The sequence below is a fragment of the Clarias gariepinus genome, chromosome 4 (assembly GCF_024256425.1).
Source record: "Clarias gariepinus isolate MV-2021 ecotype Netherlands chromosome 4, CGAR_prim_01v2, whole genome shotgun sequence".
Lineage (NCBI taxonomy): Eukaryota > Metazoa > Chordata > Actinopteri > Siluriformes > Clariidae > Clarias > Clarias gariepinus.
In genome coordinates this window covers 11,110,001-11,129,345 of record NC_071103.1, presented here as the reverse complement: position 1 = coordinate 11,129,345, position 19,345 = coordinate 11,110,001, and the positions used below count along the sequence as shown (strand labels likewise).

Here is a 19,345-nt window from a genome sequence, read left to right as displayed (position 1 = left end):
AGCGGTGACAAGCGGCCATGGGTTAGCTCTGATGATTTGCAATTTAATGTGCTGAAAATGTCCCCCAAAAAAGTGCAGCAATATGAATAGGGACGTCGCTCTCGACATTGTGGTAGTGCTGTTTCCATCACCTGGGACCGGGTTCGTTTTTTTTCTTTTTAATGTTTATCCTGGAGCCGAGATAACCCGAATGCAGACATCAGCTTTTAATAACTTAAGGCAAACACCGGTTTATCAGAATTCAAAAACTGACGGGACCGTCTGTGGACATACAGTACAGAGGGACGAGGGAGGCTATAAAAGGGTCTAAATAAAGAAAATCGAGAGCTTAGCAACGGAAGGTGAGGGACACAGTGTGTTTACTCCATTTTGAGTGGTGGTGAATGAATGACTTAAATACAGGGCAGGAGGTTGTGGGAGAATTACGTGCAGGTGTGAGCTGCTAATCAGCGGAGCTTGACCGGCTGTGCTGGGAGTTGGAATCAATCCCGGCTAGCCGTCTTAGTTTGTCGTGTGGTATTTTGGGCAATGGAGTTTGAAATGGAGTGAGCCAAACGATCGTGATGTTCAGACGTTGAAGCACACTCGAGCACGACTTACAGTGCATGAGTGCGGTTACTGTACAACACTATGGATAGCCATAGACAGCCATAGACAACAGCAGGTTTTCTGATATGAATATTATATTGTAAGGCTGTTTACCCTGTGTAGTTGAATAAAAATTTTCCGTCAAAATAGAAATTCAGGGCGGCACGGTGCCTTAGTAGTTAGCACTGTCGCGCTGCACCTCCAGGCTCCGGCTGGCGTCTAGGTTCTATTACTGTGCTTGGTGGGTTTCCTCCGGGTACTCCGGTTTCCTCCTATGGTTCAAGGTGTTCCTAAATTGCCTATAGTATGCGTGTGTGCCCTTCGATAGATTTGCACCCTGTCCAGGGTGTACCCCACCTCGTGCCCTAAGTCTCCTGGGATACGCTCTAGGCCCCCCGCGACCCTGAATACAGGATCTAGCGGTATAGACGATGACTGAGTGAGTTAGAAATGCATTATGATATCCAAAAGAGCACTTTTACAACGATCAGCCATAACACTACCGCCATCAACATTGATTAGTAGCTATATGGCAGCAAGGTGGCTTGGTGGTTAGCATTGTCGCCTTGCACCTCAAGGTTCCGTGTTCGATTCCCGCCTTGGGGTCTGTGTGCATGGAGTTTGCATGTTCTCCCCATGCTTTTCTTCCTATTTCTCCAACTCCAATTCGGCTAATTGGCATTCCCAACCTGACTGCAGTGTGTGAATGCGGATGTGAAAAGGGAATGTATTGGTATATTTGATGGTAATCACCATTTTATTTTAGAAATGTAACAGAACACACTACATCACAGCTTGCTGTACATCCGGCTAAGCAAGGTAGTTGATCCAGCCTCTAATTTCCCCAGATCTTAATCTGATCGTGCATCCATGGCATGTCCTGGACAAACAAGTCGGATCCATGAAGGCTGCTCCTAACATCCTGGCGCCGGACACTACAGCACACCTTTAGAGATCTTGTGGAGTCGTGCCTCAAGGGGTCAAGGCTGTTGTGGTGGCTCAAGGGGAACTGAATATCATGGCTGATTTGTGTATTGGGAATGACTTAAACACATACTATTATAGTATCAGCCTCTGATTCATACGCATTCATACATACTGTATAAGCCACGATAGTTGTGATTAAAAAAATCATATACGGCAGCTTTAATGAAATTAATATATATCATACTGTATGTCTATTTTTTTTTTCAATTCTGTCTATACATTTCCTACATCCGCGGTGAGCAGTAAAGCACCTCCGAACTCACAACACATCAAAACCCTAAAGAAGATGCTACAGCAGCAGAAGCCCACATGGGGCTCTATTGCGATCCATTAAGAAAGAGACTACAGCTGGCACAGACTTGTCGCAACCGGACAGTTAAAGAAATGAAAAACATCACCTTGGTGCTTTTCCAATCACCGGCAGCCCAGTTTCAATTACACGGTGCCCACTGTGGTACCCATCACCTCAAAGCAGGCTGGCCTTTTCCCTTCGAGCTCTCTCTCTCATAAACACAGTGTGCTTGTTATTTCTTTCTGTTTCTCTGCACTGCTCTGTATAAATGTATAATCTGATGAGATTCATCAGTCAATCAAAGTCACGGAGATCACATTTTATTTCGGTATGAGCAGGTCGTACAGGTGTTCCTAATAAAGTGGCCGTTGAGTATATCGTCTTCCTGCCTTGAGACCTGTGATGATGCTAATGCCTTTTGGTTGCTCGATTCTTATTTCAACTTCAACTTAATTTGCATGCAGAGAACTTAATTCTTTCTCTTTCTCTCCCACCCGCTTCTTCTTTTTCTTTCTTTCTGTCCCTCTCTTAGGTCTCGAGGAAGAAGGAGCTTCGCAGCAGATTGGCCGAGCTCCTGCTGCAACTTTCTGGCCCGCAGCAAAGCCACTGTATTGTGGGTGAAGAGGAGGATAAAATGAAAAGACAAGTGTAAGTGTGACAGAAATGAAGAGAGTGTGTGTGTGTGTGTGTGTGTGGTTTTGTGTGTGTGTCACCTCTCGCTGCCCGTACCTAATCCCCATCTTTCAGTTTTATCAGTGTCACTCAGACATTCACACTTTGCACCTCCAGGGTCCGGGTTCGATTCCCGCCTCGGGGTCTGTGTGCATGCAGTTTGCATGTTCTTCATGTGTTCGGTGGGTTTCCATCCACAGTCCAAAGATTAGGCTTATTGTTGTTGCCCATAGTGTGTGAATGAGTGTTTGAGTGTGTGCCCTGCGATGGATTGGCACCCAGTCCAGAATGTACAGTACATGCCCTAAGTCTCCAGGGACAGGCTCCCCCGAGACCCTGCATACATGCATGCAGAGGGTGTTCACACACATACAGTACACACTCTTCAACACTGGTCATGTCTGCTTCTCTGTATGCTTGTAATGTAAATCCAGTCATTCAGGGGATTCAGTGTGTATTCCCACATCATGCCCGGTGTGTCCCGGGACGGGATCCTGATTCACGGTGTCCCTGACCTGTATCCGAAGATGAATGAGAGAATGATGTACTTTGGTGTTTCTGACTGTTGTTTGCTATTGTGGGCCTCAGAGATAATGCAGCGGAGCATCTCAGCGATCACACTCCGGCTGTGAAGCTCGCACGTGGGGACCACCTGGAGAAGGATGATAAACGAAAAAGTGCAGCACAGGAGGAGATAAAAAAGGGAGAAGTTGAAGGACAGAGCCAGAGCCTGCCAGATCCAGGTCAAACACACACACACACACACACACATTTCCAGTCATGCATGCTCAGATATCTGAAAGCTCCACATCTCACCCTTGTATTCTGGACGCATCTCCAAACCAGTAAAGTATCCGTATTTCTATTCCAGACGCCGGATTCTCATCTCTTAAAGCATTGTGGGAAAAGGCCAAGTTCCGCCTCAGGACTCTAAAAGGTCACAGTGACATCATCACTTGTGTAGCTGCCGTGGACAATCTTGTGATTTCTGGCAGGTATTTTTATTTATTTTTTTTATTATGAGCAAACATATAGGCTTTGTGACTTTAATAAAGCGTGAAATCACAGCTTCATGCTATACTCTTTCACAAGTCGTGATACTACGGTGAAGGTGTGGCACGTTCCCACGGCAACGGAGCAGCGCAATCTCGGAGGCCACAGTGGTGGCGTCACTTGTCTTCATACACCACCTGCAGAATACTGCAGGCAATTAGGTACACACACACACACACACACTGAAATATAACTGACCATGGCTGATCAATTTTCTGACTTTATACTTATTTTCTCCACCATAATGAGTTAATCATTTTTTTTTCATATTGGTCTTATAATCATGTTGTTTGGCAATCTGCCCATTCTCTCTCTCTCTCTCTCTCTCTCTCTCTAGCATCTGCTCTGCATCTGTCTGAGAAGGAGAGGTTCATCATAAGTGGCTCCACCGACTGCTGTGTGCGAATATGGACTCTGAGTTCTGGTGAGTCACGCTCAACGTTTTTAATCCCGTCGATAAGTCTGGATCTCCATCTCCACGTGAATCATACCTTCCATGCACACAACAGTTGCCTGGTTACACACAAGATCATATTTTTAGTTCATTCAATTTTTAATGGTTGTATGAAGTGGTATGAGTTTTTTATTACATGTATCTTTATTTTTTATCTTTTAATGAACATCTGCCTATTAGGGATGTACAGCACCTTCTGCCTAATTTGTGCCTGCAATTAAACTTTCCTCCTGTGGGTGGCAGCACATGTGTTTGATAGGCGTATGTTCGATAGATAAAGAAATATGGAGATATAGTGATCAGAAATGTAAAAACAGTACAGTAAAAGCTTCACCGAAATCAGGTTACTATTTCAGGCTGTAGCTCTAAAGTAGCAGTGAGTGCACCGGCGCTGATTAAAATTCAAACTACTTGAAAGTTGAGAGTGCCATAGAAGCTTCCAAGGGTACAACCGTTTGGTCAAAACACAGTATTGGAGCTGATTGAATTTTTTTTTTTATGTTATACATAAAATACAGAAAATCCGTGTGCCAAAGAAACTACTTCTGAAGTTTATGCAACATGGAAGTGTGATCTTGCTTCACAAAAAATTTCAAGTTGCCTTTCAATTTTAGGAGAGATGGTTTTATATGCACCCTAAAAGTGGCCATTTTCAGCTACTTCAAATAATAATTATTTAAAATGCAAATTATTCATATTTCTTTATGAGGATTGGTACTAAAATTGATGTAAGTTTATAACCTGTAAAATTTGTTGCTTAATTAAAACCAAAATTTTCTTCAAAAAAAAAAAAAATCTGTAGTGTCCGTAACCATGTCGAATTCATGTTGTGATATCCTAACAATTTAGCATTTTCGAATGATACACTTTTTCAGGTTCGTGTCGTTCCATGTGTAATCTAAATTGGCCAAGTTTCATCTGAATGACAGTTAAGGTCATTGAAGGAGATTTGAATTCGAAAAAGGTTACGGACACTACACCTAGGTGAGACACTTTTTAACACCAATATCATGTTTTGGGCCATTTTGAATTGTAGTATCAGGATGCTAAATAAAACAATCATGACAGATTATTAGAACCATCCACAGCACGTGTTCATGATAAAATGTCCCTTAAGATATTTCAATGTTATATTTTCAATAAATATGTTCAATTATATGTAATAAACTCGTGAAAACGTGATGAATGTGACACCTGTTGTAAAATAGCCTTTTTTGTTTACCCAAGGTGCCTGTTTTTTTTATTTTTTTTTTTATGCCATTTAAGGTATAATAAAGTGGTACTGGAAATTGTTGTAGTGCCCACCACTGTGCTGCTTTTTGTTTCATAGTACCGACAGATACAGCTTTATTCTCTCGCTGACTTCATATCATCTCATGGCTTAATGAATATCCAAATGATTTCTGGCACTCGTTTAAATATGCATGTACAACCATAATGCCTGTTAAGTAAATAACGAACAGATGTAAATATTTACAGTCGACAGTGAGTAATGTATGAACTACTCATGAATACATCAATATAAACTGGAATGCGTGGCATGAAATGAAATATGCGTCATAATCCTGTGTTTCATGGTGTTTCTCTCTTTTCTAGGCCAGTGTGTGAAATCCGTCTACACTTTTAATGCTGTCACAAGCCTTTGCTTCATAGCAGAGTGGGAGGGCTACATTGTGACAGGCTCAGGTGAGGGTGTTATACATGTGAGAGTATGATGTGAGAATGTGGGCATGCATAAAACTATGGGGGAAAAAAAAATTATATATACTGCTCAGCCATAATGTTAAGAGTACTGACAGGTAAAGTGATTCTCTCATTCTCGAATGTCATGGGGTGGGATGTATTAGGCAGCAAAGAGAGCAGTCAGTTTTTAAAATTGATGTGTTGGGAAGCAGGAAAAATGGGCAAACATAAGATCCGGAGAGATTTTCAACAAGGGTCAAATTTGTTTCACGGCGAGATGACTGTGTCAGAAGCATCTGAAAAATTAGGGTAGAGCGTGTAGCGGTGGCAAGCAGAAGACAGACACAAGACGAGTGCTGGTGGAAATCCGTGTGCTTTTGATTAATCACAATGGGGAAAAGGTTGAGGGAGGATAGGTAGTGAAAAAGGGAAACAAGAAAGTGCAGTAGTACAGGGGAGAAAAGGTGTGGGCGCTCTCAATGCCTTCAGCTTGTCTTTGGCTGAGGTTGCTCACTACATGGCAGGGCAGCAGAGATCAGCGCAGATTACAATGGCAGCAGCTCCCGGAGACATCCTTTGGGAAAAAGGGGCCTCAACCAGCAGCTTGAAAGAGAGAGCACTACTGGTGGGACAGAAAAGGATCATCAAAGCAAGTAGCACAAAGGGAACCACTCACCTGATTGCGGGCCTTGTGCCCTAGAACACTCCAGTGGCTCCTCGGATTAGATTGAGGGATTCAACTCAGCTGGTTCCATTTATTTTTTTTTCTATTGGCTAGTCTTCAAAACACTGGTGTTGAACTGTAGTTGACTGTTCAGCACTGTGGTGGCATTCAAGTGAGAAGCTTGGTGTTTCCTGTGCATTCGCAATAAAGTCTTGCCATCACAGCATCCCCTCCAGATCTGAGCTCACTATACTTTGACGAGGCGTATTTTTTTTGGATAGAAAAGGCCATCCCTGCTGTTGTCTGTGCCCTGGCTTGGTGCTGGACCTGAAAGTAAAAGTCCTATAGTAAGAGGAACCAGCATGTGATGCATGCATTGATGTTCTTTGTCATTGCCATCCATGAAGGGGAGCAAGATCCCTGATGAAGATGTCAGCAGACTACATAATACCTCAACTCTCGCCACATATAGGACTTGGTCTTCTTAGATTCTTGGAACAGCACATTGGTCAGGTCTGACAAGCGATGAATAATCAACATCTGGTGTACTAAAATTGAAAATCTAATTTGTTGTCAATGAATGGCGACATCATGGCAAGCACTGACATGTAAGCATTACTAGGGAGAGATAATTTGCATGATGGTAATGACCAAAAAACTCCAAAATGTGGGAGGATCTCCCTCCTACCTTGGCCAAAAAAGTTGTGGATTGCAACATTTGTAATGCTGACATCACTGGCATGGCAGCACATTATGTTGTAGTATCTGGATGATGAACACTCATCTTAGTGAGGTAGTAAACTTACTGCCAAGTGCTTGACATTAATACTTGCTCACTTGCCTGAAACAAGTAAACTCCTCCATCCTCCAGCCAGTAAATGTGCGTAGTCTATGTCTGGTTTTGGACCTGTGTACCAAAAGGAGGTAGCATTCCTGGCTTTGCTGCTGTTTGTGGTAATAAAGCAGGCCCTTCGCTACCAGGCTGTGTCTGGATGTTCTGCTGGGCTACCCCTTACACTTCTACCACCTGGCTTTGTCAGCTTTACTCAGTTATATTTCTTCTGGATTTGGCCATTGTTGCTTTTGGGGAGGCGTCTCTCTCTGTCAGAGTGCAGTGTTTCAGTTAGTGTGTGTGTCATTATATAGGTTTCTTGTTAAAGAAGTTTCCCAACAGAGCAGTGTTTCCATTAGTGTGTGTGTGTTTGTTTGTGTGCACATGTGCGTCTGTGTGTGTTGCACGCATGTGTGCGTGTGAAAGTCATCCTAGATAGTCCCCCTACACACTCCCTAGTCCGCTCCTCTCTTGCCTTAACTCAGCTTTACACACACACATTAACAGAAACACTGCTCTGTCAGGATTCTTTTCAACGGTCAAGTGAAGTTTAATTTGGTTTATTTTTACTTTACCTATTATATTAATATTTTTGGGTTGTTGAACGAATCATCTGAGTTTCCATTGTTTCTTATGGGGAAATTCACTTTGATATATGAGTGCTTTGAAATACAAACACACTTCCGGAACAAATTATGCTTATATACTATAGATAGATAGATAGATAGATAGATAGATAGATAGATAGATAGATGGATGGATGGATGGTTCTGTCTATGTGCCACCCAATGGGCAACTGATATCCATTATAAAATATACAGTAATACAAAAACAGCATTTTATCGTTTGGGGAGTGCAAAGATACATAATTGGTAAAGCAGTGCAGTGGATATTGAATCATGATCAACTGTTGAATATGGAAACTGCCACAGGGAAAAAAGCTGTTTTTCCATCTGTCAGTGTGAGCGCTAAGGCCCCTGTAGCGCCTGCCTAATGGAAGAAGGGTAAATAGTTCATGATTAGGGTGATAGGCAACTTTGAGAATGCCTTTTTTCCCTTCATAGGCAGCATTTCTTGTAAATGTTCACGAAGGTGGGAAGCTGAGTGACACAGAACGTTTTTTTATTAGCCCGCTCAATGGATTTGTGGCCCAGTGCGGTGCAGTTCCCATGTGCAACAGGGATGCTTTTTCAGCATCCTGGGATAACTGTTAGGGCTGTCCAGGTGAGTATGGGCAGAATGGAGCACCGTGGAGCTGGCATCCTCTGTTGAACTATTAGGCAAACTGGTGGGGATCCAGAGTGGAAGGTAGACATGCTTTGAGGTGGCATGAAGCACTTTGCAATGATTTGGCTGAAATCGTAGGGATAAAAGTCATTGAGAGTTAAGTGCTCTGACACCAGCATGGTGGTAGCTGACTTAAAGCATCTGCCCGAACCAAAGATGGGTTATAGATTATACAGTATGAGGTAGGTTGTTTTAATGTCATGGGTGATCTTTGTCTATGGTAGCATGTGTGTAGGTGGGAATAAGTGTATATAATGGTTTTGTTTTTAAAAGGAAACATATATTATACAGATTGTTAGTATATAGATATGTGTATGCTTGATCAGTGTCAGTGAGTCAGTAGTGGGTCTCTTGTCTGTGTGACAGATGCTGGAAAGCTGCAGGTGTGGGACTGGCTTTCTCAGGAGAACCGACAATCAGTCAACGCGCACCTGGACGCTGTCACGACATTACAGGTGGGTGGGTGTCATGGCAACAGTGCCTTGTCCAACACAATGCCTGTGTTCAAGTGGCATAAACCCAGCACATTTTATCACATTTTTATCACATTTTAATATTCAGCTTTCATTCCTGAATACCAAAGCCATACTTGCAGCCTGCTCTCCTGAGAATGTTCAAACTGTCTTGCTTGATGTGTTTATTAACACGTATTATGGCTATTATTTCTCTATTATACAACAGAAAATGAAAGTACTATATGATATAATTAATAGAAATGCTGCAATAACAAAATAATATGCAAAAGTTAGCATACTTTTTTTTTTTACTATGCTGCTTTTGTACTGTAAGCTTTCAAGTTACTTTAACACAAGAATGTGTTTAAATGTAACATTTTAAAATAGGATTTAACCATTTAATTGGCAAAAATCGCTTTATATACATATTTACCTTAATTGTAGTCATATGGCAACAAATGCAAAACAGTTAATCTGAACTGAACTGGAGGAATTGGGTCTGAAGATGAAGACGTCAAGTCATGAACCTGTTCCAATGTGCTCCAGTACGGTGATGGAAAGCCAGCTGGAATCAACTAACAACTACACTCATACTGCAATACATACTTATTCAACCTCATCACGTTTTTTATTTAATACAGTACTTATAATCGGAACATTTCTTACAGTACCTGTGATACAATATCCGCCGTGCTGTGGAAAATCGGCTCCTGGAGAATTAGGCTTGGAAATAAAATCAGTGGCAAACTCTGCAAGTTATGATGGCATGACTGTGAAAAGTCTGTAAATCGGGGAAATCTTCCTGGCTAATCAGAAGGAAATAAAAAGCTCTATTAAATCAAAGTCCACCTACCATAAGTGTACATGCTCCATTTATTTACAGTGTCATTTTTAAATTCTAGTTAAACTAGTGGGAGTAGTACCGTTTACATTTTATGGCATTTGGCAGATACCCTTATCCAGAGCAACTGACATTTTTATCTCGTATATCGGAGCAGTTGTGGGTTAAGGGCTTTGCTCAAGGACCTAACTTGGTGGTTGGATTTGAACTTGAGACCTTCTGATCAGGAGGCTAATGCTTTAACCACTATGCTTCCCCTAGACCCAGTAATTGTAGTAATTGTAGCATTAGCAGTATTAGTTTCAGCAGCAACAGCTAGAGGTGAGAGGTAATCGGGTACATGTCCTTTATTCATTACTGTACTTAAGTACATATTTCATGGAGTTTTATTATATGATCCTTTTTACTTTTACTCTGCTTAAAAGTGCACCAAATATTTATACTTTTACTTGACTACATTTCTGCATGGTGCGCTGTTACAGTACCTAACCACAGTGCTGTGTAGTATTCGAAGCAGGAATTTTGCCACTTCATTGCCTATTATTCACAATTGTGTGACTTGCCTTTCCTTTAAGACACGCCCAACACAATCGTAATGTTGTTGTTGCAAATAGCTAATTATAAATAGATTATAATCAGCTTATTCGTTGCTTATTATAAGTAGATTATTAAGTCCATCACATAGCTGTTCTTAACATCACTTTACCTCAACGTTTTCCTTTCTGACGCAGCCTAAACTTCAGGCGGATATTTAAGGACCGTACTGCGAAAGTTTCACTGAATTCTGTCCAGCAGTCGATTAAAGACGCGCCCACAGTTTGACGCGTGTGCAGTATGATGTCAAAACTGTCCACAACTTCACTTCTACAAAACATTTTGGTTTCATTTGTGGCTCGGGTTGAACTTCAGGCTAATACCAAAAAAAGTACTGCCAAAGTTCCATTAAATCATGTCTAACCAGTTTTACGTGATGCTGCGACAAATTCTGGCTGGACAGACATACAGACATACAGAACATTTTCGGTTACGGCTTTCAGGTGCCCCAATTTATGAAATGTAAAAATATCAATATCATTGAAAGAACAAGTTCTGACCAATGTACAGAAAAGTATATAATAGAAGCATCACTAGTAGCCGTAGTAGTTGTGGTGTTGTTTTTATAGCCTACTTGTGGTTTGTATTGAGCGTCTGGGATCCTCTCTGTTTCCGCAGTCCCAGGGTCCCCTGGTGTTTAGTGGATCGACCGATGGGAGAGTGTGTGTATGGGAGGTGAGTGATGGAGCAGCAAAGCCCCTCAACCAGCTGCAGCAGTGGGGGTCAGAGGTCACTGGCTGCAGCAAGCTTGATGAGGTCACTGGGAGTCTGAGACTGAGCGCCCGAGGCGACCACATCTTTCTGGCCAACGGGAGATCCAGTATCCGAGTGCTCAACTGGAGAACAGGTCTGAGCTCTGACATGTTACACAAACACACTCTAACACTCTGTTATGAGTTTCAAAGCTAGATGCGTGTCCTGCATGTAAACAGTGCAGTTTTTAACATACACTGCGCAAACAGTATTACACGCTACGGTCGTACGTAATAACACATTTGCTTATAAAACAGCAGGACTGGTTCATGTAATGCGAAAAAAAAAATAATAATCAAGTTTGTGCTATATCATCATCTGAATATAGTCCAATATACAACGAAGCCTGCAAACACTGGAAACTCTGCTGCACCTCCTACCCGAATCTGCTGAGATGGAAAATCTGATTCTGACTTCAAATTTGCTGGCACTACACTTTTCATCTCTGCGACATCCCTTTGTTTTTTTTGTTTTTTTGATTTTATTTTTTTTTGTAAAAGATCTAATTTTTTAACAGCATCTCATCCGATGTCACAAACCACATTACCAATTCTATCTTAGATGAATAACACCCTTAATAGTTGCTACTGATAGTTATAACCTGGACTGACTTTGAGCATACATGACTTAATGTCACTTCATTGCCGTATTCAGCTTGATAATACAGTATGTATGCTGACTAATTCTTGACATGTTGGCTATTTAAAAAAATAGCCTGCTAACGTGTTTGTTTTGTTATACCCACGGGCCATTTCATTAGGTACACCTTGCTAGTACTGGTTTGCACCACTTTTGCCTAGAACTGTCTTAATTATTCATGGTGTAGGTTTGACTAGGTGCTGGAAGTATTCCTTCGAAGTTTTGGTCCAGGTTGGCGTGATAGCATCACGCAGTTGTTGCAGATTTGTATGCTGTATGTACATGATACGCATCTCCCCTTCCACCCCATCCCAAATGTGCTCTAACGGTTTGAGATCTGGTGACTGTGGAGGCCATTTGCGTCCACGCTCAAGAAACCAGATTGATATGATGTATCCTGCCGGACTTAGAAGTAGATAAGAAGATCAGAAGGTAGACTGTGGTCATAAATTGGTAGCCACCATATTCAGGTATTGGGGGGGGCGAAGTGTGCAGAGAAACTATCCTCACACTGTTGCACCACCAGCACCATCACCATTGATAAGCGGCAGGATGGATCCATGCTTTCACACCAAATTCTAACCCTACTATCTGAAAGTCTCAGCAGAAAGCGAGACTCATCAGACCAGGCAATGTTTTTCCAAATTTTTTGCGAGCCCATGCAAGTTACACAGTAGCTTCAGTTTCCTGTTCACTCCTACCTTCAGGTCTGTTGGCATGTTCTCCCCGTGCATGGTGGGTTTCCTCCCGCAGTCCAAAGACCTGCAGATTACACGAATTGGCATTTTCAAATTGCCCGTATTGTGTGAATGAGTGTGAGTGTGTGTGTGTGTGTGTGTGCTTGGCTCCATGTCTCCGGTGAACCTTTACAGAATAAGTGGTGTAGAGAAGGAGTGAGTGAGAGTGAGTTTCTAGAGTTTCCCCACGTGGTCTTCGGCTGCTGTAGTCCATCTGCTTCAAGGTTTCGACGTGTCGTGCGTTCAGAGATGCTCTTCGACATACCTCGGTTTTAACAAGATGTTATTTGAGTTGCTGTTGCCTTTCTATCAGCTCGAACCCTTCTGGGCATTCTCCTCTGACCTCTGGCATCAACAAGGCATTTTTCGCTGCGAGAGAACTGCTGCTCACTGGATATTTTCTCTATTTCACACCATTCTCTGGAAACCCTAGACATGGCTGTGTGTGAAAATACGAGGAGATCAGCAGTTTCGGAAAAAAACTCAGAACAAGCCCGGCTGGCACCAACAACCATGCCATGTTTATAATGACTTAAGTAACTTTTTTTCCTCATTCCGATGCTCAGTTTGGGAACTTCAGCAGATCGTCCCAAACACATTGGTTTGCTGCTGTGTGATTGGCTGATCAGATATTTCGTTCTTAGAATATTCGTTTTTATTCTAATTAAACCCATTTTCTTTGCTGTAGATGACCAGCTGAAACAATGGGTTTAAAACTCATTCTTAGACTCTGCTTATGCTGAAAGCGGTGAGGTCAATGTTCTACAGCAATATTAGATGACGGTTCATATTAAAGGTACCAATTAAATGGACAATATTTGTTTTCATAACAAATGACTAGAGGATCCTCAGTGGAACTGCAGTCAGTATCCTCTTAAGCTTTTGGCTCACACTCTTCCCATTAGCATCTCCTTCCATAAAAAGCGTCTTTTATCTGCTCGGCCGAGTCCTGGTGTGTTCAATATCGTGGCCTCCACAATAGACACACATTTGTTCCCTGACCTAAGGCTATGTAATGGATTTATTAATGGATGGTGTCATGGCTGGGGATGCTCGCTTTCAGCAACGCCACATCTGATGCACTAAAGTGCCAGCGGCTCAGCCAGCACAGGCGGAAGAAAGAAAGAAGAAAGCTCTTCACTCGAGGGCAGCAGGGTTTTTCAACACCATGCAGAACGTTTCCCTTTTAATCTCTCTCTCTCACTCTCTCTCTCTCTCTTTCGTATCTCGGAATCTTTCTTTCTGTAGAAGGGTATTATCCTGAGAAACCTGTAAACAGTTCTACCAGAAAGAAAATCAGAGCTGTTCGTAGGAATGCGTGCAGTATAATGTGATGATCTAATTGAGAATGCAAAGCGTGGTAATGATGGTAGTTCATCATTTCATGTGCTGCAGGAGCACATGTGCTTTTCAAGTGAGACATTAAAGACGGAGGAGGGAAAAGAAAACCTTTACAGAGCCAAGAAAAATGATGCCGTTTTCTTTTCAATCCAGTCTCTCCGTCTCTGTTCTGTTCTTAAGTTACATTTAGTGTAGGATCAAACATGTAGGCATTATCTTTTGAACTGAAAATGGTTGGGTTTTATTTTCTCTCACTTTGACATCTCTTTTAGGTGCGATGAGGCGACTGACCAATCACAGCAGCACCGCTGGCGTCACGGATTGTGTCAATCAGATACCTGGGCTCCTGGTCGGCTCGTGTTTTGACCTCGCGACCGGAGCAAATACTCTGAATTGTAAGTAACGATCCTTGGGAAATCATTCAGAAAGTTCATTTTATAATTACACTTTATAACTTTCCCTTTTTTCTTTCTCTTTCTCTCTCTCTCTTTTTTTCTCAGTGTTTTCTCTTCCACAGTGTAGGTACCTCGTCTCACTGACCAGCTCGGAATTACCACGGATCCTTTGTTTTGCAGCATGGCTCACGCCAAGTGGAGGGCATCGCTGGGTCACAGGTGGCCGTGACCTGACGGTTTGGGAACAGCTTCCAGGAAATTTCAAAAAAAGGTGTGGTGTTCAACTTCTCAACCTAGCCATGATCCTTTTTCTTAACTGACTGCAATATTCTGGAATATGATGTCCTGTATGAGGTTTCTAATGCTTTGCACCTAGATATATTATTATTACTAGCATTAGCCACCAATCGTTAACGGATAAGGACTTAGTACTGTAGAAATAGTTAACAAGTTAAAGCGAAGAATAAGCCGATCAGCATCTGGCACTAACTTTCCTTAGCTTCTACTTAGCTTTTTGGCTCAAGCTTCACTTTTCATAGTGTACGTACCATTTTTTTTCAGCCATGTTGTCGCGTATTTGCTTGTGTTTCATGAGGATTTTGCCAGCATGTAGTGCATCGCCGTCATTTCCATGTCCTCCGCCATACTCTATGTGAAATATCGTGTTGATTGGCTTAGTTGAGTGACGCGTATAGCCACACCCACTTTAAAGGAAAAAGCACTATATTCGTCCCAAAAAGCGATGGATGCTATGAGGTAATCTGGCACATAACTGCTGATTTTATTTATGGTGCAGATTTAACTTCAGGCAAATACTAAAGATCTGGCAACGTTTCATTATATTTTGTTTAGACAGTTTTGCGTGATGCTGTGACAAAATTGTCTGGACAGACATCAAATTTTGACCTGAGACTGCTTTCTGGTCCTCCATTGTATAAATCGTAAATATACCATTAAAAGTGCAAATTGTGTCTCCGAGTGGTGCAGTGGTAAAGTGCTCGCCCTATCATCCGGAGATCGCGAGTTTGATTCCCGGGTGATGCTGTAACCTCCTGCAGCCGGAGGTCTAGAGAGCGCTGATTGGCCGAGCTCCCTCTCAGAGGGGAGGGATGAGAGGTACTTGGCGCTCCCACATTAATCACGACTCTACAGCTAATCAGGGCGTCTGTGAGCTCATGCAAGCGGAAGGAGCGGATAGCGCCGTCCTCCGAGTCTGTTACTCCGCCTCCAACGTGCGCGAGTGAGCAGTTTGAAAAGATGCGGTCGGTTGGCGTCACGTGGTTCGGAGGAAACATGTGATAGACTTCGGCCCTCCCAAACTGAGTGGTAGTAGTAGCTTAATGTGGGAGCCCCCTAGTGACTGGGAGGAATTGGACACGACTAAATTAGGGAGAAAATCGAAGGGGAAAAAAAGTACAAATTCTAACCAATGTACAGACAAAACCTTTTATTTATACAGATACTTATATATTATTATTACTTAGTTGACCGTACTTAGTTGCACAGTTATATTTGGATTTTTCGTCACATTATCATTCCATATCCATCCATAGCTAAATGTGCAGGTAAGCACAATAGGCATAGGCACTCATTTCCTGGGTCTGAAGATTGCTGTAGCTTCTTTTCCCTGTGTTGTGAAGTGCTTCTATTCACCTGTTCTTATACAAACTTTGTAATTTATATTTGCAAATGCCAGAGTTTTTTTGCTTGCTAAGCAAAACATAATTGCTGCAGATTTTTCAGCTGCATATTCATGCTGCACATTCACACTGCTCTACCTCATCCCCGTGGTGTTCCATCGCATCCAGAGCTGGCGCATGCCGAGGCCGCAGAAGTTACACAAAACTTCACGGCAAGTTCATAACAAGTTCATGGACCACTCGGAGACGAGTTGTCCCTTTGTGACATTTCCCATTATGATGCTGGATGTTGCAATTACACTGTAATACGGGTAAATTACAGCCATTAGCAATAAGCGCCGCAATAATTAATATCCAGTGGTGGACAAACATATCGAGACGAAAGTGAAGTTTAATGTTTTAATGATTTTCGCAAATTTCGAAAATATTGACAACCGTGATAATAAAAATAGTTCATTTTATACGACAAACTATATCTATTCTTCAAATCCTGCTGGTTACTGCAGGACACGGAGTTAAGAAGACCTTAATGCATGCCTGCTTGAACGCTTCCAGAAAGTCTAAATCCTGCCACAGGGGTAACTACTGTATAATACATGGCATATCTTCTCCAAATACTTTTGGCATGAAGCTTCCCAATAAAAACTTTCCTCACAGCAGCACCATCCTGAACTACAGCCACATGGATTCATACATGGTTTTATGGATTTATACAGTGGATGCCAAATTCTGCCCTTTCCATCTGCACGTCCCATTCGAGGATTCCTCGGAACCAGGTGGTCTTTTTGCAGTCTTCAGTCAGGACGTAGCCTCAGAGTCCTGTTCTTGACTAACCCATTGGTGATCTGATGTGGTCTTCCACTGTCGTAGCCTCTCCATCTTAAGGTTTCAGTGTTCAGAGTTGCTTTTCTGCTCACCATGGTTGTAAAAAGTAGTTATTTGCGGGTCCATAGTCCAACTCTTTTACCCTAAGCATATTATCATAATGACTATTATATTGTGTACATTTGCATGTTTTCGGTAATATATTAGTGAGATTTACTGGAAATATACAGCACCATTCCCAATTCATGAGCCAATGCTTGTTTCTTTATATTTCGCTCCCAAGGATCCAGACCGTCTTGTATTTTTTAAGTAGTCTTGAGGAACAGCTCTCCAGACTTCCTGAAGGACTTTCTGCCTCTCATGCCTGTACCTGAGGAGTTTCAGAAGAATGTTTTGGTTTGTTTGTTAAGCCACACTGTGACCTATGAATCATCCAAGCATAAAAAAACATCTAATTTAAGTCATGTACCAGTGAGGAACAGGTGCAGATGATGACAGATGATCAGGCCGGTGATTAGTGTAGTGGTGCTGATGCTGAATGGAACAGACGAGAGGGGAAATGAGGTCGCTGCTGAGGATCTTTAGGCAGTTTGCAGTCTTGTCAGAGTAAAACATGGTTTCATCTTCATTTTTTGTAATCTAAATCATTAAATTAAATTGAATTTATTATAAAGGAATGAGGGATGAGGAAGGACTGTGGCGTAGGGGTTAGCACAGTGGCCTCGCACCATCAAGGTTGAGGGTTCGATTCCTGCCTTGTTTTTTTTTTGTGCATTTTCTTCCTGCGCTTGGTGGGATTCCTCCGGGTTCTCCGGTTTCCTCCCAGAGTCCAAAGACACACAGATTAGTCTAACTGGCGTTCCTCATAGTGTGTGTGTGTGATGGATTGGCATGCTCTACAGGGTGTATCCCGCCTCGTGCACCAAGTCTTCATTCTGTGACACAGAGTTATAACAAACTAACTTCGGGGTCTATAATTAGACTAAATGTGAAGGGTATTAATCATCCATCAAATAATGTTAATAAAAGTTTATATTCCGATTAAAGATGATTTATATCTCTCCCTGTATTGCCTTCCCACAAAAATCAGACTTTTTCAGTCTCTTAACTGTTTTGTCAGTCTGACCTTTGAATAAAGCATGCATTATGTTTTGATAAAAAGCGACGTATTGACCGAAGTATCGGCTCGCGAACAATACTCACGCCCCGGTCTACACGTGATACCCGGGGATGCATTTGTAATCCCTGTTGGAAGCGCAGACAGCTTTAAACTCTGATGAGAATAACGCTCAACCTTGGGCTCATCGATTGCATCATGATGTAGCAATAGCTGTCAGGACGCGCAGAACTCGTCGGCGTGGTTTTTCGACATTGCCGTAATGCTGAAACAATACGAGGCGTATAAATAGCACGATCAGAGGAGGTGATATTAACACGTTCGTTTCGAATCTTATGTAAGTTGCTCTGGGTAAGAGCGTCTGCCAAATGCTGTAAATGTAAATGTAAATGCGAACCGTCTTAATCCTAGAAGGCACATGGCTCCTTAACTCGTGCGTCTCCTTGACTAATGCATCGTTTATTTTAAGTACTAAATCATTTTTTATTTTTTTTTTAAATGAGTACTTGAACAATAAGCTGATTTATTATTAGTGTTGGAGCTAATAAAAAAAAAAGTCCATAATCTCTATAATAAAAGCATAAAATCTCAGGCTGGGTTTCTAGTAACAAACTGAGGATGATGATGATGATGATGATGATGAATTAATGGCTTTTTAACAACTGCCTGAATTCCAGGGGTGACGTGAACGCGAGACGAGACGCCCGATTGGACAGCTCGCTTGCCGAGTCTGACGGAGACTCACAGGAGGAAGAGAGTGAGGGTGAGAAAAAGGCATTCCTTTATTAGACATTATTATTATTATTATTATTATTATTAATATGCATATGTATGGAGTTGATTATAATTACTCCATTCCGTCATGCATGCAGTCATGTGACCTTTAACTCCAGGATCAAGCGCGCCCTCTTAAACACATATAACCCGTCTCGTTCAGCAGATAACGATGAGGATGAAGATGAAGACGAAGCCGCGGCGGGCAACGATGCATCAGATGCAGAAGAGGTGTCTGGATGGTCGTGGCTTCGATGCGTGCTCCAGTGAAAGATTAAAGCAATGAGACAGAAAAAGAGAGACACTGAGACGGAGAGAGAGAGAGAGGGAGAGAGAGAGGGAGAGCTGGAACGTGTGGTGTGAAGTTTAGCAGATTGAGCGAGCGGCGGCAGGGCAGAGAGCGCGGGTGGACGACAGCTTGTTCTTCATGTAAATGTTGTATTATGGAGCCAATAAAGAGTGCCATGCTATGACTGTGTGCGTGTGTGTGCGTGAGATTATTTATCATCGCTGACATTTCTGTCTATAAGTATCAGGATACCTCTTCATCTTGGCGATCCTTAATCCAACGACAAAATTCATGTATATTGATTCTTTTTTTGCCCTGTCCACCCAATTTATTTCTCTTGTCCTTCTGAGACGGATGAAATACTTTCTTTTTGCGCCCTCCTTCTTCTCTGCAGGAGTATGGAAACAAATTGTTCTGGTTTATCTTCTTGTCT

At 42.2% G+C, this 19,345-nt stretch overlaps 1 protein-coding gene across 2 annotated transcripts in view; it reads left to right on the top strand.

Moving 5' to 3' along the window:
- Positions 1 to 19,101, top strand: part of si:ch211-154o6.3 (uncharacterized protein LOC563854 homolog) — a 28,075-nt gene extending 8,974 nt beyond the window's left edge. The window contains exons 2-13 of one of the 2 annotated variants that reach the window (XM_053493676.1): positions 2,400 to 2,515; positions 3,128 to 3,282; positions 3,411 to 3,534; positions 3,632 to 3,753; positions 3,930 to 4,016; positions 5,643 to 5,732; positions 8,879 to 8,967; positions 11,021 to 11,249; positions 14,145 to 14,267; positions 14,373 to 14,538; positions 18,527 to 18,612; positions 18,790 to 19,101. In XM_053493676.1, coding sequence (XP_053349651.1) covers positions 2,400 to 2,515; positions 3,128 to 3,282; positions 3,411 to 3,534; positions 3,632 to 3,753; positions 3,930 to 4,016; positions 5,643 to 5,732; positions 8,879 to 8,967; positions 11,021 to 11,249; positions 14,145 to 14,267; positions 14,373 to 14,538; positions 18,527 to 18,612; positions 18,790 to 18,893 — 1,491 coding nt within the window. In that variant the 3' untranslated portion in view covers positions 18,894 to 19,101. Of the gene's footprint in view, positions 1 to 2,399; positions 2,516 to 3,127; positions 3,283 to 3,410; positions 3,535 to 3,631; positions 3,754 to 3,929; positions 4,017 to 5,642; positions 5,733 to 8,878; positions 8,968 to 11,020; positions 11,250 to 14,144; positions 14,268 to 14,372; positions 14,539 to 18,526; positions 18,613 to 18,786 lie in introns of both variants that reach the window. The other variant, XM_053493675.1, reaches the window with a different exon arrangement.
- The last annotated feature ends 244 nt before the right edge of the window (positions 19,102 to 19,345 follow it).